Source organism: Bos taurus, chromosome 19 (genome assembly GCF_002263795.3).
Source record: "Bos taurus isolate L1 Dominette 01449 registration number 42190680 breed Hereford chromosome 19, ARS-UCD2.0, whole genome shotgun sequence".
Lineage (NCBI taxonomy): Eukaryota > Metazoa > Chordata > Mammalia > Artiodactyla > Bovidae > Bos > Bos taurus.
This window is the reverse complement of record NC_037346.1, coordinates 20,123,595-20,144,160: the sequence shown is the minus strand read 5'-3', so window position 1 is coordinate 20,144,160 and position 20,566 is coordinate 20,123,595. Positions and strand designations below refer to the sequence as shown.

Sequence of the window (20,566 nt, the reverse complement as noted above, 5' to 3'; positions counted from 1 at the left end):
CGGGGGATCCTGCTCTCGGCAGGTTGCAACCTGGGTGAGGGCGGACCCGGAGCCCTGGCGAGTCAGTCTGGCAGGGGAGCCTGACCTGGGGCAGCACTCGGGGAAGAGAAGAGGGGGAGGTAGGGGCGGGCAGCGAGGCCGGGAGTTGCCGGGAGAGGGGCAGGGGGCGGCCCTTTTCCAGGAATTTCCGGGGATCAAGTTACAGCGTTGGCGGAGGGAGAGCGGAGTGGGACGCGAGGCCCTGCGGCGGACTGGGCCCCTCGCCCCGTCCTGCAGCAGTTCCTCGGCCGCACGGTGGGGTCCCTGCACACACTGACCCCGTGTGGCGGGGCCGCTCAGCGCCCCCCGGCTGCTCTGTTATGGTAGGGCCGCCTCAACCCCGAGTTGTCGTCGGGTCTCCACGGCCTCGAGTTATCGTAGGAACTATCCGACCCCGAGTTATTGTAGGGTCTGCGCGGACTCGGGTCCCCCCGGACGGGACTCCCCGCCCTCACTTGGAGGCCGAGGGGTCTCCCAGGCCTCGAGTCGTCCTAGGGACGCCCCGGGCCCGGGTGATTGTGGGTTCGCCCCGGCCCCCGGTGATTGTCTCATCCCCGTGGCCCGCGGTGGTCGTAGCGTCCCGGAGGCCACGGGCTCCCGTAGGCTCCCCGTGGCCCCGAGTTATAGTCGGGACCCCTCGGTCGCGGGTGATTGTCGGGTCTCCACGGGCCCGGGTCGCCGGGGCGCATCAGGCCTCCGCGCCTTCTCAGGGCGCCCCGCAAGGACGCAGGCAAGATGAACATTCTGGCGCCGGTGCGGAGGGACCGCGTCCTGACGAAGCTGCCCCAGGTAGGCGCCAGGGCCACGTCGGGCTTCGGGCGGCGGTGGGGGTGGGCCGGGAGGCGGCGGCACCGGACCGGGCTTGGGCCCAACCCTGCCGCCCTGCTAGGCCAGCTGCTTCTGGGTGGTCCGTTCCCCACCCCCACCCTCCCGCCCCGCCCGGGGCTGCTCGGTGGCGGGCTGAGGGCCAGGAAATGGGTGAGTTCCATTCTCTTCCACTCCACCCAGTGCCTGAGGAAGGAGGCCGCTTTGCACGTGCACAAAGACTTCCAGCCCCGCGTCACCTGCGCCTGCCAGGAGCACAGGACAGGCACCGTGGGGTGAGTTAGAGACACCCGGAAGGAAGAAATGGAGTCCCAGGAAACCTGCAGTCAAAGCAAGGGTGCAAAGCCAAGAGCTGCAGGCTCCATTTCGGTCCCTGCCAGCCACACTGTTCCCCCTTAGCGTGCCCCTGTGCTCCTCTTTCTTCCAGCTGGCTTGTGGCAAGTCCTAAGAGATGGGGTTGGGTAGGAAGGTGGCAGTTGAATTCCTGACACAGGGAGGGGGTCCAACTTAAGGCTGTGGTCACCAGCTTAGCTTCCCACACTCCATCTATTTGGCCTCCAGGACAGTGAGCTGTCCTAGAGGAATAAGTCCCATTGTGGGTTTAAAAAAAAAGAGAGATAATACTATTAACAGTTGCCACCGTTAATTGAGCATGTACTGTGTGCCAGGCAGTGTGTTGCATATAATTATTGTCTTTTATTAAATGGAAAATACCACTTTTAAGTTGTATTCTGGGGAGGGAGGGAGAGATGTTGGAATGTATGTGTGTGTGTGTTGAGGGGGAGGGGGTTGTTGGGTTGTTGTTTGGTCACTTGGTGGTGTCCAACTCTTTGTGACCCCATGGTTCCTCTGTCCCTGGAATTTCCCAGGCAAGAATACTGGAGTGGGCTGCCATGTCCTTCTCCAGAGGATCTTCTCGACCAGGGATCGAACCTGGGTCTCCTGCTTGGCAGGCAGATTCTTTGCTGCTGAGCCACTTGACCAGTCCAGAATATAGGACATTTATTTCATTTTAAGCTTCACAACAACCCAATAAAATGTGTGTTAAATCCCCACTTAACAGATGTTGAAACTGAGGCTCAGAGAAGCTAAGAAACTTGTCCTGAGTCACACAGCTAGTAAGTGAGAGCTGGGATGCAAAATCAGTCTCTCTGATACTGAGGCAGAACCACTCCTCCCTAGCACTTCTGTTGAGGCCTGGTGTTTATGGTAATCTCAGCCCAGGAGCAGCTCCCTTTGTGGACCCGCCTGGGAGCACTGGGGCTCCTCTGAGTGAAGGAGCTAGAGCTCACTCTTCCCGCCCACTCTTGTGTCCAGCAGATTTAAGATCTCCAAGGTCATTGTGGTGGGCGACCTGTCAGTGGGGAAGACTTGTCTCATTAATAGGTAAGAGGGTGCTGAAGCTGAGGGGGGTGAGCCCAAGCCTAGCCAGGCAGACTGGGCTCAAGACCAGAGCATCTGGTGCCCCCTCAGGTTCTGCAAAGACACATTTGATAAGAACTACAAGGCCACCATCGGAGTGGACTTTGAGATGGAACGATTTGAGGTGTTGGGTGTCCCGTTCAGTCTGCAGCTGTGAGTTCTTTCCCCACTCCTTCCCGCCCTTGGTTCTCCCAGCACCTGTTCCCCACCTCAGCCCCCAGCACCACCCTGCCCCACACATACCTGTGTTCTCCCCACCTTCCTCCCAGCTGGGACACCGCTGGACAGGAGAGGTTCAAGTGCATCGCATCAACCTACTACCGAGGAGCTCAAGGTAAGTACCAGGGTGAAGTGAGGTAGGTGGGTACACCTGGCCTCTAGCCTAGGGCTGGAGGGATTGTGGAAATGAGCCAGTAGCATCTTCCCCAACAATCTGCACCCGTTTTCTGCCACTCTTCCAGCCATCATCATTGTCTTCAACCTTAATGATGTGGCCTCCTTGGAGCATACCAAGTAAGTAAGCATGCTGCACTATAATGGGGGCTCTGAGAAGAGAATGTTCAAAAAGAGGCGGGTCAGGAGTATGGAAGGGAAGGAGAAGAGTGCATTCAGGACCAGAGGGAGCGTCATTGGGCATAGAAGTGGGGGGAGCCTATCTGGCTCCCTCATCCCTTGCTGTCCACTGTCTATGGCAGGCAGTGGCTAGCTGATGCGCTCAAGGAGAACGACCCTTCCAGCGTGCTTCTCTTCCTCGTGGGTTCCAAGAAGGACCTGAGTGTGAGTGTGCCAGTGGTGGGGGAGGACTTCACATCTCGACAAGGGAAACCCCATGCCCAGCATCTGACTCTGACTTTCCTTCAGACTCCTGCTCAGTATATACTGATGGAGAAAGATGCACTCAAGGTGGCCCAAGAGATGAAGGCTGAGTATTGGGCAGTCTCATCTCTCACTGGTGAGTCAGAGGCACCTGGCCTTCCGGCCTGCCTTGCCTCTCACTCCTACACCTCCAGCTGTGCCCCTCGGCCTGGAACCACCCTTGAGCTCCTATCTGCTCCCTGTGTCAGGTGAAAATGTCCGGGAGTTCTTCTTTCGTGTGGCGGCGCTGACCTTTGAGGTCAACGTGCTGGCTGAGCTGGAGAAATCGGGATCCCGGCGCATAGGGGATGTTGTCCGTGAGTGCCCACCTGGACAAGGGTGGCAGAGAGCTCAGGGACCCTCCATCCTTGCCTCACTTATTTCTCACCCTTCTTCAGGCATCAACAGTGATGACAGCAACCTCTACCTAACTGCCAGCAAGAAGAAGCCCACGTGTTGCCCATGATGGGTAGAGGACTGTCCAGAGACTGCCCGCCCTGGGGCATTGTGCCACCTTGACTCCCCCAGAACTCAATCCCTGGACATTTGCACTGACTGTTTTTCCAGACCAAAGAGCTGCCTCTCGGTGGCAGTATCCCTGGAGAGGTACTTGGGACCATGCTAGTCACTTCCTGCCCCCAGGCACCGTGTCAAAACCTGGATGCCCCTCTCTCTCCAAGGTGCCCAGTGCGGGGAGGTAAGAGGGCCCTGCTGCTCTTACTCAGCTGCTGGGCCCTCTAGGTTTCAGGATGCTTAATGGTCCTAGTCTCACACTATGCCTTATGCATTAAAATTTCTGTTATTAGCACGTTAGGGTCTGGAGTCCTTTGTGGGGGATCAGGGATGTGAAATGGGCAGGGCTATATGGTCATCTTAGGACTGGAGCCTTCTGCTGCGATTCTGGCCATCTTGGCCTTTGGGCAGGACTCAGGCAGGCTGGGAACTCAGGGACCACGTGTAGAGGGATGCACTTGGCCCTCACTGGATAACATCTGAGTGACCTTTGAGATCTTTAAGAGCCCTTTTCCTTTGGTCCCTTCCCCGAAAATGTCTCCTGCTACTTGGTGCTTATACGTAAGTCTACCGTTGGATATTTTTTTTCACCTTCTTCCTGCCTTTTAAAAAATACTTCTCTAAGAAGTATTTTTTTAGAGTATGGAACACAGTGAAAAGTGAGTTTTGGGTGCTTTGTTGGGTTGAACAGAAGGCCCAGGAAGGTAGAGGGAGGGCTCTTACTTAGATGTGCTGATAACCTCTAACTATATTAGTGATATAAATAAAATTATGAGTAGCACATTTTTATATTTTAAAACAGTTAAAAACTAAATTGGATTAAAAATAAGACATTTTTCCCACTTCAAAAAAAAGATGTGCTCTAAGCAGGAGGATCTGCATTTGAAACCTTGCTGTACATGTTGGACATTCAGACAAGTCACTTCTGCTCTGTGCCTTAGTTTCACCTCTATTGTTATTATTTTCTTTTGTGGGGAATGTGTGCTGAGCGGTTTATGGGATCTGAGTTCCCTGACCAGAGATTGAACCCAGGCCACGGCAGTGAAAGACTGGAATCCTAATTAGGACTGGGGAACTCCCAGTTGCCTCCTCTGTAAAGGAGGAGCACGTTCATCATTCATTTCATGGATGAAATAAGATAAAGCACTAATACATACATGCATGCTGCTGCTGCTGCTAAGTCGCTTCAGTCGTGTCCGACTCTGTGCAACCCCATAGACGGCGGCCCACCAGGTTCCCCCGTCCCTGGGATTCTCAAGGCAAGAACACTGGAGTGGGGTGCCATTGGGTGCATGCTAAGTCGCTTCAGTCGTGTCTGAGGCTTAGCCACCCCATGGACTGTAGCCTGCCAGCTTCCTCTGTCCATAGGATTCTCCAAGCAAGAAGACTGGAGTGGATTGTCATGCTCTCCTCCAGGGGATCTTCCCAACCCAGGGACGGGTTCTTTACCACTTGCGCCACCTGGGACAGCTTAAAAACCTTAACTATTATAATAACAGTTTGGGTGAAGAGTGACCAAGAACCTGGCTCCCCATTGATATCTGACCCAGAGCCAGAGATTGGCTGGAACTGTCTCAGATATTTGGGCCGCGAAAGGAAGGACACCTGTGGCCTGGTGTCATCATCCTAAGAGGCCAAGACAGGAACATCAATTCTAGTTCCCAGTAAGCAACCCCTCTGTCCTTTGCTACCGTTCTTACCTGCTACGCTATTCTGGAAGTTGGCTTTTCTGCACACTCCCCCTTCCCCTTCCTCGCTCCTCCGACTCCATGTTGACATCTATATTGGGCAGTATTTGCCACTGGAACAGGGAGCCCCATAGAAGTCGGAGGGGGTGCTTGGGGTGGGGGCCGTCGCGGGGCTTGGGATCCGGTATCACGTCTTCTTTCGCTGGGCTCCCGTGGAGGGGCCTGCTGGGGGAGAGAAAGAGCGAGCCCGGCCTTCCGCCAGGGAAGGAGAAACCCTGAAATCCTGGATGGAGGACTGGAGACTGATGGGAGTAGCTCCCCAGGCGGACACGCACGGACCCGAGTGCAGATTGGGGGCGGGGCTAAGGGCTGCGGCTGGGTTCGGAAGGATTGGGAGGGGCCGGGAGGTTGAGAGAATGGCTGGGGCGGGGCTAAGAACGGGGTTGGGGCGGGGCTAGGTTCTGGGGGTAGGACTAAGCCGGGAGCAGATCTGGAGAGGAACTAGGGATGGGACTGAGGGCAGGGCCTGAGCGGCCGAGCTAAAGTTTAGGCCTGAGATACGGGGGAGGTGCTAAGGTTAAAGTGGAACAAAGAGAGAGGGGCCCGGAAGGAGCTAGGAGGCCCCGGATGAAGAGCGCCGCTGAAGCTCAGACTTGGGCTAAGACAACGCAGCCTAGAGCAGAGGGAGAGGGGAGACTGGGCAAGCATGAGGCGGAGTTAAGGACCGGACTGGGGCGAAGCTGAGATTGGGGTTTACAGTGGGCTCGGCCAAGCTGAGGTTCAGGGTTGGACTTATGCGTGGAAGAGTCTTGTAGAGACGAAGAACTAGACCGAGAGATATGTGGGTCAGGACGACACTGAGGATTGAAAGGTGGACTAAGGAAAAAACTGAGGACGATACCAGCTCGTGGGATGAGAGCAGCACGGGTAAACAGGGGGCGTGGCAGATTAGGGGAGGGCTTTCAGCTGGGGGGCGTGGCACGGGGGACTGGCCTGAGAACCCAAGGAGGGGGTGGGACCTGAGAGCCCGACGAAGGAGGCGGGGCCAAAGGCTGACTGGGGCGGAGTTAGGGCCTGGGGGCGGGCTCACTCGAGACTTGGACCAATGATTGAGCAATAGGGACAGGAGAGCTGGAGAACCGCTTGCGGGTTGGACTGGGGTCGTCTGGTTTGAGCCAGAACTACGACCTCTAGTTGTAGGGGTGGAAGGCATTGCTGTGCCTCAGCCGCTAAGCAGGAAGTGGAGGGTTTGGCTGGAACCGCGGTTCCATTGACTTTAGGGCAGGAAAAAATCTGGAAGTTCCACTAGTGACGTCACAATCGCCTCCAGAGGTGGGCGGGGCCAGGGCGGCATTTCCAAGGAAACCCGAGCTGCCCTGCCTAGCTCCCTCTTCCCTCCTTCCCTTCCTTGATTTTTCCCTCCCTTCCTTCCTCCTTCCCCCCTCCCTACCTCCCTCCCCCGTTCAGCTGCTCGGGCGCCCGACCTGGAACCCTAACCCCTGTGCCGCAAGGGCAGGGGGAGCTCCTCAGCTCGCAGGACTGGGCGGACTGTACAAATGAGCATCACCTGTGAGTTTTGAGTTAGGTCCCTGTACCTCGATTAATGTCCTGCTGAGAGACCTGAAGTTTCCCTCTTCCTTTTAAGCTCTCTCTCATTCAATGTCACTCATTCATTATGGGGTCTCCCCTATGGCCATCTTCAATCACTTCTGCTGCAGGAGCTCCAGATTGCTGCTTCAGCTGGAAACTAGAGCAGATTGTCTTCCTCAGATCTGAGGCGGGTTATTAAATCCTTCCCCTTGGCGTTAGAGTTATGACCATCAAGGCTTCTTGGGCATACGGGGGAAGGGGCGGTTAGTCAGTGGACCCTGCATATAAGCCTCTTCCATAGTGACTCTGTTGAGAGCAAGCAGAGTTTGAATCCTGATCCTGGCTCAGGTCACTCTGGCCTGACCTTTAGGGTCCAGGCTGGATAAAGGAGGCTGTGGAGTCAGGATTGAGTAAAACCAGAGGGTGAGGAATTGGCTGTGTTAGAGGTGAAAAGCAGTTGTAGTGGGAAGTGATAGCTGGCAGGACAGGTTTTGGATAGGAACCACAAGTAGAGAGGCTGAAAGAGCATAGACTATGGAGCCAAGAAAATTGGATTTGAATCCTACCTCTGTCATCTATTAACTTATTTTTTTGGATAAGTTACTTATTGTAAGTCTCTGTGTCCCCATCCATAAAATGTGCTTTGGTGAGGATTTAGAATCAATGGCATATTTTAAAAGCCCAGCACAGTGCCTGACCCTGGAAAAATGCTCATCCAAGGTCAATTTTCTTTCCCCAGAAAAGTCCCCAGATTTGAACCCTGGACAGAATCTCCAATGCCACAGCTTCTTGTGGCACCAGTAGGCCTTTATTTTCTTCTACTCATGTGTTCATTCAGTCAACCAACTGGAGGACCAGTTATGTCATGATGGAGAGTTTGCACCTCATCCTGAAGGTAGTGGAATGCTATTAAAGAGGAGGAACGTGGTAAACCAGTTTGGCTGCATCGTGAGGAGTGGATGTAGGGAGTGAGACAGAAGTTAGGGAGGCCAGGTGGGAGGCTACTCCAGCTGTCTGTGTCAGAGATAACTGATAGGTCTGAATCAGTCAGACGTGGGGACAAGCAAGCATGGCAAGACTTGGTCATTGAGTTGGTGAGAAGTGAGGCAAAGGATGATCCCTAGATTTCTAGCTGAGGTGTCCGTTGCTCTCTGAAATGGAAGTTACAAGAGACAGTGTTTCATGAAGGGTAGGGAGAAGATGGTGGGTTCATATGACATGTGCTGGTCTGATGTTTTGAGAATATCGGAGAGGACATAGGCTATGTGCTCAGGAAAGCAGTATGCATTGGAGATCGAGATTTATGTCATTTTATTAGTGGATGTTGAAACCATGGAAATGGATAACATTATCCAAGACAAGCCTGTAGAGTCTTCTGAGAATGAGGCCAGCAAAAGAACCCTGGTCATCACCAATTTAAGGAGTACAGGCCAGCAAAGAAGTTAGGAAAGAATTAAAAGCTAGGAAGGAAGAAAGAGATGAGAGGTGTGTCATGAGAGCCAAAAGAAGAGTCTGCAGAAGAAAGAGGTTGATTAATCAACAGCGTCAGTGAGATGAGACAAAAAGAAGGTCACTGGGTTTAGCTATTAGATCACTGGTGGCCTTTGCCTGGGCTATTCTGATAGAAGGGCAGGGATGGCTGCCATGCTGTAGTGGCTGGAGAAGACAAAGGTCAAGACACTGAAGGTAGGGACTGGACCTTCTTTGCTGGTAGGCCGCCTAGTGAAGCTGTCCAATACATCTGTTAAATGAGGAAGTGAAAAGGAAGAAGGGTGGCTATGCAGTTACATAAGGAGAAATAGGGTTCACAGAATGTTTTGTTTGAAAATGTTCATAGCCTGTAAGAAGAAAAACAAACATGAAAGAGGCAGAAGTGAGCATTCTGTCCAGGACCTGGAGTTCAGACGCTTGGGCAAGGAGGAAGGAGGGACACTTCCCCAGGCTAGAAGTCGATGGGGGTGGGAGCAGCCAGGGATGAAGCCCACGCAATGATGTGTTGAGAGCAGCAGTCGCGGGGTACAAATTTCCGGGGAAGCATTCATAGTTTCATTCATTTGAGCACTTCCTGTGCCGTGGAAAACAGAGAGAGCTGACCAGAGACCTGTAGAAGGATGACCAAGTACCACTGAAGGCCCAGCAGAAGTCCCAAAGCAATCATCTCCTTTCCTTAAGCAGGACTCAGTCCGGTACCCTCAAAGGACAAAGCCAATTGTAGGAAGGAAAAGGAAGTGCAGACTTTACTCTGTGGTTGCTGATGGAGCTGCTGTCGTGTTGGAGTTTCGTTTGGGGACACCCTGGGACAATCCCTTCCCTGAAACTGTCCCTTCTTACCTAGACTCTGGCTCACTCCTCTTCTTCTCTCCAGATCCTACTCCTATTATGCTTCTTCCAAGAAGCCCCGTGCCCCCAATTTCAGTGAGTGTCCTTGCTCCCACAGGCCTTCCTCCCAACCCTGTCCCTCCCTATCAGGGTCTGCCTCACACCATCCTGAACTGTTACAGACTGTGTCTCCTCTCCTCATCCCCTCCCCCAGCCCCTGTGGAGAGCAGGGACTATTGTCTTTTAAAGGCTGCATCTCCTGGGGGCTGTCCCTGGAGCTTCTCCGGAGCCGTTTTCTGAGTGAATGGAGTGGGGAGGGGCTGCTGCTACCTCTGTGTACTCTCTCAGATATAAACAGGTTGCCCAGCTGGGGGAGAGGACACCTGCTGGCTAGTGTGGAGTCCAGCACAGATGCTTCTACTTTATCCTCTGAAGGTGGGTCCTCCTTCAAGTGGGGGCGGGGTGTGTGGAAATCTCTGGCCCCAGGGGTTAGGCAGGAGGGAGGGAGGTGTTTGGTCCTGAAAGGGTCACCTAGCTGCCCTACCCCAGCTCCTTCTCGTGCCCCGCAGAGAGTGCCACCCCTTTCCTTTGTACAGCCCTTTATGGTGCACAAATATCTTTGACACATGTGAACTGAGTCCTCTCAACAACCCTGCAAAAGGGGCATTACCATCATTCCATTTTTGTGAGTAAGGAAATGAAGGCTCAGAGAAGTAAAGTAACTTGCCCCTAGGTCACCCAACTCAACTTGGACTCAGGCCTGACTACAAATTCAGGGCAGTTGCCACTCTGCTGCCCTTTGCTGCAGTTCAGCAGTGCTGGAGAAACCCTGAGGCAGTGGTGATGGTGTTCCAAGGTCCTGCCTCCCAGGCAGGACTCTTACTCCCTCGCCTTGGCGCGTGGGAGGAAAGGAAGCACAAAGGGAGGCCAGGAAGTGGATCTGGGCGGGGTGGGGGGGTGGGGTATGGGGGACCCAGGCCCCAACAGCCTGGTGGGGGGAAGGGAAGGGACGAGGAAGGTGGGGGAAGGCTCAGACCAAGCTTCTGTCTCACCTCTCAAGTCCTTTAAGGTCACCTGGAGTAACTTTAAGGCCAGCCTGAGTTAACTGCTGGCTGGAGGCCAGTATGAAGTCTTGCTCCAGTTCTACCCCGTGTCAGGGCTGGATAAAGGCACAGTCCTCCTGGCCTGTTCTGAGGGAGTCAGCCAGCCACAGCACCCCAAGCCAGGCAGCCCTGGATCTCACGAGTACCTGGAGCCAAGGTTCAGGGGGAACCTGCAGGAAGGTGCCCTGTCCCTTTGTGGGCTTATGTTATAGATGGTGGCCCAAGGATTACGCCACTGGGGCCTTAGGCAGGGTCAGAGGTGAGGCAGTGCGAGTGAAGGCTGGGCGAGACCAGTGTGCCTACAGGCTTGATGCATCCTAGCAAAAGAGGTAGGCATCTTTCCTCGGGGGCCTCCCCTAATTCCAGTCATCTCTTGGCAGCTTCTCCCCTGTGCCCCCTACAAGGTTGTTCAAGTTTGTGGCTATAAGGACTGGGGAGAGAATGGATGGGGAATGGGAACTTGATAAGGAGGGAACAGGGAGTCTGAGAAAGGGGAAACAAGTGAGGGTGAGACAGGCATTGCAGGGAGAAGAGGCTTAGAGAAGAGCGGAAGAAGAGACAGAAGCCCAGGGGCGTGACACGGCAGGGGTGGTGGGGGGTGGCGCTCAGTCAGGCTCCTCCCTGGCTCAAGCCGGCCTGCTCTAGCAGGGCCCTGGGGCTGAAGCGGCTTCAAAGGCTGGGAGGGGCGGGACATCGGTCTCCCCTCTGGGCCTGTGCTGAGTGGAACCAAAGATGCCACTGGCTCCCCTCGGCCCTCCACTCCCCGAGTTACTCTGCGCACACGGGGTCAGCTGACAACTCTGAGCACTGGGTGAGGGGCAGGTGGGAGTCAGTGGAGGGTCCTGGGAAGGTGGGGGTCCCATAGAAGGCAGGGGAGGGGAAGAGGCAGGTGTTACCAGATAGCATGGGGCTGGTGGGGACCTTGGTGAGACACTGTCCTGGAAGTCTGCAAGGGGCAGGCAGATTCACATGCAATGGGCTGGGGAGAGGAGAGGCTGAGACCTAGGTGCTGTTGGGCTGAGTTACTGCTACCAAGCAGTAACCAAGTTACTGTCCAAGTAACAAGGACAGCTGTGTACGCGTGTGTGGGTGGATGGCCCTGGCAGTCCAGTAGGGTTAGGACTCAGTGCTTTCAGTGCTGGAGCCCTTGGGTTCAATCCCTCGTCGGGGGAACTAAAATCCCACAAGCTGCACAGTGAGGCCAAAAACAAAACAACTGTGGGGGAGGGAGGGTGGTAGCAGCAGGGGAACCCGATGAAACCTTTAGATTGAGCTGAGAGGGGAGATCCAGGTGTGCTGCCGTGGACGCCTTGTGACCCAGGCCCTTCCCGCCTCAGGTGAATTCAAGAACACCGACAGGTGCTGCTGGAAACACAAGTGTGCTGGGCACATCGTCCGCCCCTTCTCCCCTGACTGTGTCCACCACGACGTGCACCTGCACTCTCTCAGCCACTGTGACTGTGACTCGAGGTAAGGCCCCCTCCTCGGGAGACCAACAGCCCAGGAGTCTCTCCTGGGCAGACCCAGGCCCAAAATGTCCACTGTGGTTCCCCGTGTCAGCTCTGCCCTCCCGGCCCCAGCTTTGTAAGCCCGGCTCTGCTCCAGGGGCCGTGGGGAGGTCTTCCCGCAGCCTGGGCTGGGCACAGTGGAAGCCTGCTGTCCCTTAGGCTTCTCGCTCTGGGCCCCTGGGGAGTCATGGAGGCATGGGAGCCGGGCTGAGCCCCCTGTATGGCAGGCTGAAGGACTGCTCAGAGAAGACGAATAGCAGCTCTGGAGATGTGGGCCCAACCTGCTCCCGAGATGTGGACTCAACCTGTTTCGACATCATCCAGTCCCCATGCTTTGAACTCATCCCAGAGGAAGAGTGTGTGGAGCGGTTCTGGTACGGCTGGTGAGTTCTGGCAGGTGGAAAGGGGGCACTGGCCCCCACATTCTGTCAATCACCTTGCCCTGCTCTCCTCAATCATCTTTCCCTGCCCCCCTTCCTCAAAGGTGCAAGAGCTACAGGCCTGTCTCCGTGGCAGTGATCCACCACCCCATCCACCATGAGTGTGGGGCAGATGACCTAAACCAAGAGGAGGAGGAGGAGGAGGAAGAGGAAAGCAAGCCTCCCATCCCGACCCAGGTGGGACCCACCCCCACTGACTCCCCCACCGACACAGGCATGAGCATGATCACGGGTGCCCCTGACTCAGCAGCTCCCATCACCATCTGGCGTTCTGAAAGCCCCACTGGGAAGTCCCAGGGCAACAGGGTGATCAAGAAGATAAAGAAAAAAAAAGAGAAAGACAAGGAGGAGGAGACGGACGAAAAGGAAAAAGCAAAGGTGAAGAAAAAAGTCAAGAAGGGCAAGTTGATGAAGAAGAAAAGCCCAGTTAAATCGGAATCACCTCCGGACTTAAGCCGATCGTTAAGCCCAAGAGAGCTGGCCAGGATGTCAGAGTCCAGCCCAGACAGCCGGCAGGATCTGGAGAGTGAGGACAGTTACAATGACCCTGGGCGGGAGGAACCCTCCAGTGAGGATATTGTGGAGTCTTCATCACCCAGGAAGAGAGAGAAGAACGGGGTCCAGGTCAAGAAGCCCGGCTTGAAGACCTCGCCAGTCAAGAAGATCAACAAGAGGAGATCTCCCCCAGCATCAAACCCCAATCTCAGTTGAGGCGACCAGGGTGAAGAATAAACGCGATCAAGCCTGTAGCTGACCCCCTGCTTCTCTCTCCCTCCAACCTGGCTACTTGTGGGGGCAGGGGGCAGGCTCTGGGCATGGCTGGAGCCAAAGGGCTAAGGGGCTGCGGGGGTTTCTGAAGGGCGGTCCGTCTTTCAAGAGAAGTCCAGAGAAGGTAGGTGGGTGGGCAGGGAAGGGGCAGAGCCCGTTTCTCTGTAATATCCTAGGTCCAGGCACAACTGGGTGGGAAGGAGACAGGTCTGTGTGAAATCGACCTGGTGAAGGGCAGTACTGTGTGCAGTGATACCCCTAATAAATTGAACCTTTTAACCCACTCTGTACCACCGTGCCTGGCCTTTCCCTACTCTTAAGTGGCCCTGGGGAAGGTGCTGGTGGCATTGAAGGGAACACAGTCTTCCCAGCTGGTTGGCTCTGCTCCCGCTCAGCCCTTCTAAACTGTCCCCACCCCCCCTTCTTTAAAAGATTTAAATTTATTTTTTTTGGCTGCACTGGCTCTTTGGTGCTGTGCTCAGGCTTCTCATTGTGGTAACTTCTCTGGTTGCGGAGCATGGGCTCAGTGGGATCTTCCCAGGCCAGAGATCGAACCCATGTCCCGCACATCGGCAGGCATCAGGCAAGTCCCCCTTCTAGAAACCTTTTATACTTAAGGGAAAGGAACTGAATTCCTGTCAGAAGGCAAGCCCCTCCCCCCAACTCCTGCCAAGAAACAGCCAAAGGGATCTTGAATGAAGACGTCAGGTGGGAAGCCCACCAAGTATGGGCAGCAGTCCTCAGAGAAAAGGGAGGGGAAAGCCTTGCTTTCCCAGGGCCGTGAGACAAGACGTGAAGGAACACAGGAAGATCAATTCAGAACTAAAGAGGAAGCGGGCTAGACGAAGGGGCCCTCACCAGGGCTGTGTGGGCAGGATCAGGTGAGTGTAGGGCCTGTCCTGGGGCGACTCACGTAGAGATCAGATCCCAAGGCCCAGTCAGCTAAAAGTGGGGAGAGGCGTAGGGCTCAAGTGGAGAAACCCAGATTGACTTCTGGCCTCTCCCCGGCATGGCAGAGAAGACCAGAAGGTGGTGGATGGGGTGGCCGTGTGTTGAGAAGCAACAGCTGTGCAAACATTTACTGAGGTGTGATGAGGTCCCAGCCCCCGGACTGACCGTCACACCTTTTATCTCAGTCCTCACAGCTGCCCTGCTGAGGCAGGTATCCTTGTCTCTGTGTTACAGACAAGAAAGCTTGCTCAAGGTCACAGTGCTGTGATCCTAGGCGGTCTGATGCAGAAGCCACCTGCTCCTCTGTGAGTCACCACCTCTCTGAAGGCCTGGGGTCAGGGGAGCCTGCAGAGCTCCCAACACAGCTTTGAAAGCTCCCCCTCAAGAGCCGGAGACTTGGGAGAGAGAGGCTTTGTCAGGTGCTCTGTAGAAACACTGTTTATTCAAATGACAGGCAGGAAGCGGCGGCAGCAAGGGGTGAGGGCAGCCAGGTGGGGGCTGGGCAGGTCAGCACTGCTCCCCTACATCCCTCGTCATCCTGCTTTGACGGCCACCCTGCTGTTGGCACCAGGGTGGAAGTACTCGTCCTCCTGTCCCAAACTGAATAAATAGCATCCCTCTCCCCACGAGCGCGGGGGAGACTCGCGTGCTGAACTTGGCCCCGCCGCAGCCCAGAGTCAGGGGAGGGCAGAAGCCCAAAATGGCTTGTAGGGAGCAGAGCACAAAACTCCACTCTCACCTTCTTCTTCCTCTTCTTCCTCCCTGCCACACGCCGCTCCCAGCCTGGTCCCAGGACAGGCAGTCAGTGACGGCCTGGAGGAGAGGATTGTTGCCTAGCGCACACTGAGCTCAAGTTCGCAAGGCCATCTAGCCTGTCGCCCATCCAGGCTGACCACCAAAGAGAACGTCAATTCACGCCACTTTATGGACAGAAAAGGAGGGGCAGGGAGTGAGGCAGTGGGCAGCCAGGTCTCTCCCAGCCTCAGAGGTAACCAGAGTCCTAGGAGCAGGCGCCCTACCGATCCATCTCGTCCAGGAGTGGGGTGGCATCGCCAGCAATAGACATGGGGGTGCTTTCGATCATAGGGCTGGGGGAGGGCCGAGGGGTCAGCCGCTGCTTCTGTTTCCGCCGCTCCGCCTCCTTCTCTTGCAGCCACTGTTCTGCCATCTTGCCCCAGTCGATGGCTGCATGGCTGTTGGACCTGGAGGGAGAACCAGGGTGTGTGATAAAGGACTTGACTCGGCCTGCGGCTCGCCAGAAGAAAGCCCACCCCACAGTCCCCGGGAGCCTCCATTCCCGCAGAGATGGATCTCACATCTATAGACAGCAGTATCCTTCTGGCTCCTCCCAGAGCCTAGTCCTCCGGGGGACACCACCTGGCTTACGGTTGTCAGGAGACCCAGAGCGCCCACCTCGACTAACGACCTGTCTACTGTTGGTGTACTCACTTTGGCTGCTGCTGCCGTTGCCGGGAGCTGGAGGAGGGCTGGGGCTGGGCCTGGGCAGACTGTGGGGTGGTGCTGGCCTGCAGCTGGTGGTACTGTGGCGTGGTGATGGGTTGGCTGGGCGTTGTGTAGGAGTAGCTGGGGGTCATTAGTGGTGTGGCCACTGGCTGCTGGGCTGGTGTTGGGAATACCTGGAGAAGGGTGACAGTTGAGTTTAGGTTGGGTTTTGTGTTTATTTGCTCTTCTGGTAAATTTCTGACAAGCTGAAAATCTGGGCTCTGCACAAAGCCTTCCAGCTGACACTCTCCTGAGCAGGGTGTGATTCTGAGCAGCTGAGGCAGGCCAACAGCAGGGCCCACCACTTGACCACTCGAGTCTAGAGGCTTGAGGGCTCGGGTTCCAAGATCCCAAAAGACTCCGTGGAATGGTCATGGCTTCTCTTACTCCCCTTCCCCTCAGTTGGCCCGAGAACAAGGAACACCTACTGGAGACAGCTCCTGATGCTGTGGCAGTCCCACCTGCTGTGGAGGCCCTTGTGGTGGGCCCTGCAGAGCCCAGTCTACGGACACAGGCTAGTGAAGGATGACCTTTCACCCTTCCCCACCCTCTGCAGGGCTTTTCTTCCCCAGGCCACGTACGTGGTAAGCGCTGCTGCCCCCTCCACTGCCACCGTAGCCATACTGGCTGGAGGCCCACTGCGCTGGGGTGGCATTAGGGTTCTGGCCCTGGCCCGTCACAGCAGCAATGGCATTGAACATCTGCGAGGTCATGTTCTGGGGCAGGGCGTTCACAGCCCGTGTCAGATCTGTAAGCACAAGAGGTGGAGATGGGCACGTTAGGGCACAGCCCTTCCAGCTCCATCCCTCTCACCCCCAGGCCTGGCATGAGCTCCTTACCTGCAAGGTTGATGTTGGCTGGGGTAGCATTGATAGAAGCAGGTGTTCGGGTCCTGCTGCTGCTACTGGGGGTGATACCTACAAGAAATGGCCCGAGTGAGAAGTCTCTCCAGAAACCTACTTCCAGTTTTACGTTACAACTTAGGGAGCTGGGAGAGGTACCGAGGTGGGTGCAAAGAAGGGCAGCTGGGGGAATTCCCTGGCAGTCCAGTGGTTGGAACTCTTGCCTTTTCACTGCTGAGAGCCTGGGTTCAATCTCTGATCAGGGAACTAAGATCCCACAGCTGCACAGTGTAGCCAAATAAATACATAAGTTTAAAAAAAAAAAAAAAAAGGGAAGCTGTATAGGCAAAGAGAATGGAGGGCCTTCCTGATGTGAGGAGGAGGGAGTTGGAGTTGAGCTACAGCGGCAGCCTAGGCCTCCCCTTCTGCCAGAGTTAGTGTCTGTCTCCACTCAGTGCTCAGCTGTCCCTCAACTACACTCTGGGAGTCACAGAGAGCAGAGCTCACCTGGCACAGGATCCTGATAGTGGTCCTTAAACCATCTGAAAAGGCCGTTCACAGTGGGGAAGACTTGGCCCCGGTACCGGAATCCTTCTGGAGTCACAGTTACGTATTCTATCCTGGGATTTTGGAAGGAAACATGCATCAGATCCCACTTGTGGCCAGCTGCGAGCGAGTGGCCAGAGCAGATCTCCACCACGTGAAGCAGCCGCACTGGGTGCGAGGGGGAGGAGAGACGGAAGAGCCAGTCCCTGGCCCTGGAAAAGGAGGCTGCACTCTGGCGAGGCGAGGAGGCACAGAGAAGCCCAGACAAGGCCTGGAGTCAGCAGCCCCAGGTGTGCTCTCTACAGGCTGCCACAAGGCTCGCTGGGGGCCGGTCACCACCCTGGGCTGCTATGACGGCACCACACAGCCGGCGAGGGGGATACAGACATCAGTGTTGGGGTGGGGGGGGCTTCCCGGGCAGCCAAGCACAGTGGTCCATGAGCCGAATGAGGTCCAAGTGCCTCTTGAGGGTGGCTGGTCGGTCCTCATTTAACACTTTGCAGAGCAGAGAGTAGATAAGAGGTTCTGGGTTCAGATCCAGTTCCAATATTGGCTCTGCCAACTCACCACCTATATGGTTTTGTACCAAGTTACTGAAGTGAATCTCAGCCTCATTTGTGAAAAGAGGATGATAACACTTAAATCTATAGCGGTTAACCTACGAGCAATAAACAAGACAGAGTGTGTAAGGCACTCATCGCAATACTGAGAACGGATTGTGATCAATAAAGCACAGCTGTCAACAGCCAGTGCTAAGTATGTCAATGTTCTCACTCAGATGAAGATGAAACCTGCTTCTTGCACCATAAGGAGTCTGTGACCCTTTCCATGGGAAGCTATCACGTGGCCTCTGTCCCTGGTTAAAGTCCTCTGTTCAACTGCTCCTCATGGAACAGTTTCCAACCCCCACGTGGATGGCAGCCCTGGCTGCCATCTTCTGGAAGCACGCTGCCGAATCAGAAACAAGCACGATATTCCAGAAGTGCTCACGACGGTGCAGGGTTCAGAGCTGCTTGTCCTCTGAGCACCTCCTAACGGAGCCCACTCTGGGCATCATGTGTGCGTGCGTGGTCCAGGACCGAGAGCAGAGAAGCACAGACTGAGGCCAAGATGGCAGCGGGATGTGGGAGTGCAGAAGGCAAGTCTGGCCATCAGTCTGGGTAACAGACACAACAAAGGAGGTTGAGGGAGAAGGACTTGGTCTGGTGCAGTGTGAGTGCTTGAGGGACGCGGATACTGGAATACCGAGGGAGGCCAGCCTGGCTGTCACACACAGAAGGGAACAGAGCAGGCCGGCGACTGGAAAAAGAGATGCCCTCCAAGCCTACCCCACCTTCAGCACACGCTCACCACAGCAGCAGGGAGCCACTGCTGAGGGTAAAGGCCCTGGTGAGGGTGAAGCGGAGGACAGAGCAGCGTGTTGGCCCCCATCTCTGCCCGTCGGGTGGAGAGAGGGTCCAGTGGTTTCCATCACTCCCTGGCAGGGAGAAGAGGTGAAGGGACCTCCTCTTTCACTCGGTTGATTAAAGCACCTTTCTTATTCAGTCTTTGCTTTTGCCTCTAAAGCATCACCCTCTGTCCCCACCTCCAACCTCCAGCTCCACTAGAAACAGGAAGAGGGGAAAGGCAGTCAAGCAGAACCAGAGAGAGTACTGTTCGGGGCCTGCAAACCTATCTGTGGACCCCAGCGGCAGCACCTTCTCAGCACCAGTGCTCACCTGGGTTTACCCCGGGGCTGGTATCCCAGTAGGAACTTGCCGGGCAGTTCCTTGCAGGCACAGATGAAATAGGGAATGAAGGTGGGCTTCTCCTTCTTAGTTTTGATGAGCAGCTCCTCTAATTTCTGGGGGTAGAATGAGGGGGAGAGGTTGGGATAGCAGCATGCTTGGTACACAATGTCTGGCCTCACACACCATGTACACCTCCTTCACCAGCGCAGCATCCCCTACACTGAAGGGAAACCAGACATCCTTAAGTGACTGGGAGGGGTCATCCCTCGCAGGGCCCTGGGCTCACCTTACGGTCCCCACCGCTGCAGTCCTGATAATACTTGTGGTTTAGAAGGTCCCGGGCAAAAGATGCCATAGGCTGAACATAGCGGGCAACAATCTCATCCAAGTCTTCAAACTCCTGTGGGAAGAAGGTGAAGGCCCCGAGTGTCACATTCTGAACTGAGATCCAGCCTTTCAAGTCCACTTGGAAGATAACCTATGGAGGGGAGGAATTCCCCCAGCCCTCCTGCTGTAGCCTCATTCTGCTGCAAAGTCCCTTCAATGTACCCATCTGTGTGAGTTGGGTCTAAGTTTATTAGCTTACAAGACACAAAATCCCTTACATTTTTTAAATTTATTTGGCTACATTGGGTCTTTGTTATTGAAGCACGAGTGCACCTGCTCAGTAGCTACTGCAGGGAGGTTTAGTTGCTCTGAGGCATGTAGGATCTTAATTCTTCAACCAGAGATCAAAATCACACCCCTCCATTGTAAGGCAGATTCTTAACTCCTGGACCACCAGTGAAGTGAAGTGAAAGTCTCTCAGTCGTGTTCGACTCTCTGTGACCACGTGGACTACACAGTCCTTGGAGTTCTCCAGGCAGAATACTGGAGTGGGTAGTTATTCCCTTTTCCAGGGTATCTTCCCAACCCAGGTCTCCAGCATTGTAGGCAGATTCTTTACCTGCTGAGCCACCAGGGAAGTCCATAAAACCCTTTAAATCATAACTTTAGTTCTCCCTTAGCGCTTGGGAACAGTAAGGGCCTTCATAAAATTTCTCTCCACTGAACAGAAAAATTTGGCCTGTGTCTGCCTGAGGACAGAGCACTTGCATGTGTATTTTCTCCTCTTCCTCTAGTGCTTCTCTAGATAGTCTATTTTAGAACTTGGAGGACAGAAAAAGAAACACGATATATACAAAATTGCTGTCAAATTACTCATTTCGTAAGGGCCCTGAGTTTTGCTGTCCTGAGTAGCTAGAATACATACAATGCACACAAGTGACTACCATGGAAGGAGCTTGCTTCTGGAAGCAGGAGTGGGGATGCTAGAGTGTGCAGGGGCTGCCTCTTACCTCACTGTTGATCCACAGGGTGGCTCCCAGGCTGAAGGCATTTTCCTTGCCTTCTTCCCGCACATCCACATGCTGGTAGATGCCGTCACTGACCTTCCAGGTCACTGTCAGGTGATTCTCACCCTTGCTGCTTGGTCGGATGATCACATCACCCTGGTCCATGGTTTCCATCATTTTTTCTGCTTGCTTAAAATTTATATTATGGAAGGATGGGTGTGCAATCACTCGCTTGATATACGCTGAAGAGGGCAGGAAAGAAGCATAGGTCAGCTGATGGGATGGGGAGCCAGCACAATAAGACAAGCCATGGCTAAATTTCTGATCCACTACTGAATTCTGAGACTTTCACCCCCTCTGGGTGTGAAGGATGTGTTAACTTGGGCTCCTAGGGTGCTGGGAGAATGAAATTTTAGGAGTCCCAGTGCATTAGCAAAGAAAATGTGACCCAAGAAGACCCTGGCACCCAGCCCGGCCTATGACTCCCTTTCCTGCTGCCTCTGGTCCTCAGCCCCTCAGAGCTGAGCACTCACTCCCACTGGGAAGCCAAGTAGTCAGCACGCGCATCCTGGGGAGGGAGGGCTGCCAGG

General features: G+C 54.9%; 3 protein-coding genes across 7 annotated transcripts in view; 2 read left to right on the top strand and 1 right to left on the bottom strand.

The window, feature by feature from the left end:
* The first annotated feature begins 216 nt into the window (after positions 1-216).
* On the top strand, positions 217-3,949 carry RAB34 (RAB34, member RAS oncogene family). The gene is given in 8 exon segments (NM_001033612.1): positions 217-438; positions 661-828; positions 1,048-1,139; positions 2,185-2,250; positions 2,338-2,439; positions 2,556-2,620; positions 2,748-2,799; positions 2,982-3,949. Coding segments are annotated over 7 exon segments (804 nt in total). The 5' UTR covers positions 217-438; positions 661-774; the 3' UTR covers positions 3,355-3,949.
* A 1,862-nt stretch (positions 3,950-5,811) lies between these two features.
* PROCA1 (protein interacting with cyclin A1) lies at positions 5,812-13,360 on the top strand. Of its 3 annotated transcripts, none has more exons than NM_001166568.1 (5): positions 5,812-6,269; positions 9,600-9,686; positions 11,692-11,824; positions 12,090-12,245; positions 12,347-13,360. In NM_001166568.1, exons 1-5 carry the CDS (start codon positions 6,182-6,184, stop codon positions 13,011-13,013), a joined length of 1,131 nt encoding a protein of 376 aa, NP_001160040.1. In that variant the 5' UTR covers positions 5,812-6,181; the 3' UTR covers positions 13,014-13,360. The 3 variants fall into 3 exon arrangements, with proteins under 3 accessions (NP_001160040.1, XP_024835661.1, XP_015314054.1); XM_024979893.2 differs by lacking the exon at positions 5,812-6,269 and adding an exon at positions 6,428-6,911 and having other exon boundaries at positions 12,347-13,049; XM_015458568.3 differs by lacking the exons at positions 5,812-6,269; positions 9,600-9,686 and adding an exon at positions 10,946-11,165 and having other exon boundaries at positions 12,022-12,245; positions 12,347-13,049.
* A 1,077-nt stretch (positions 13,361-14,437) lies between these two features.
* SUPT6H (SPT6 homolog, histone chaperone and transcription elongation factor) overlaps positions 14,438-20,566 on the bottom strand; it is a 31,324-nt gene continuing 25,195 nt past the window's right edge. For 2 of the 3 annotated variants that reach the window (XM_005220111.5, XM_010815840.4), the window contains exons 30-37: positions 19,980-20,218; positions 18,929-19,042; positions 18,631-18,755; positions 16,874-16,986; positions 16,364-16,441; positions 16,106-16,272; positions 15,471-15,658; positions 14,445-15,223 (exon numbers count right to left, since the gene is read on the bottom strand). In XM_005220111.5, coding sequence (XP_005220168.1) covers positions 15,037-15,223; positions 15,471-15,658; positions 16,106-16,272; positions 16,364-16,441; positions 16,874-16,986; positions 18,631-18,755; positions 18,929-19,042; positions 19,980-20,218 — 1,211 coding nt within the window. In that variant the 3' untranslated portion in view covers positions 14,445-15,036. Of the gene's footprint in view, positions 15,224-15,470; positions 15,659-16,105; positions 16,273-16,363; positions 16,442-16,873; positions 16,987-18,630; positions 18,756-18,928; positions 19,043-19,979; positions 20,219-20,566 lie in introns of all 3 variants that reach the window. The other variant, NM_001193126.1, reaches the window with a different exon arrangement.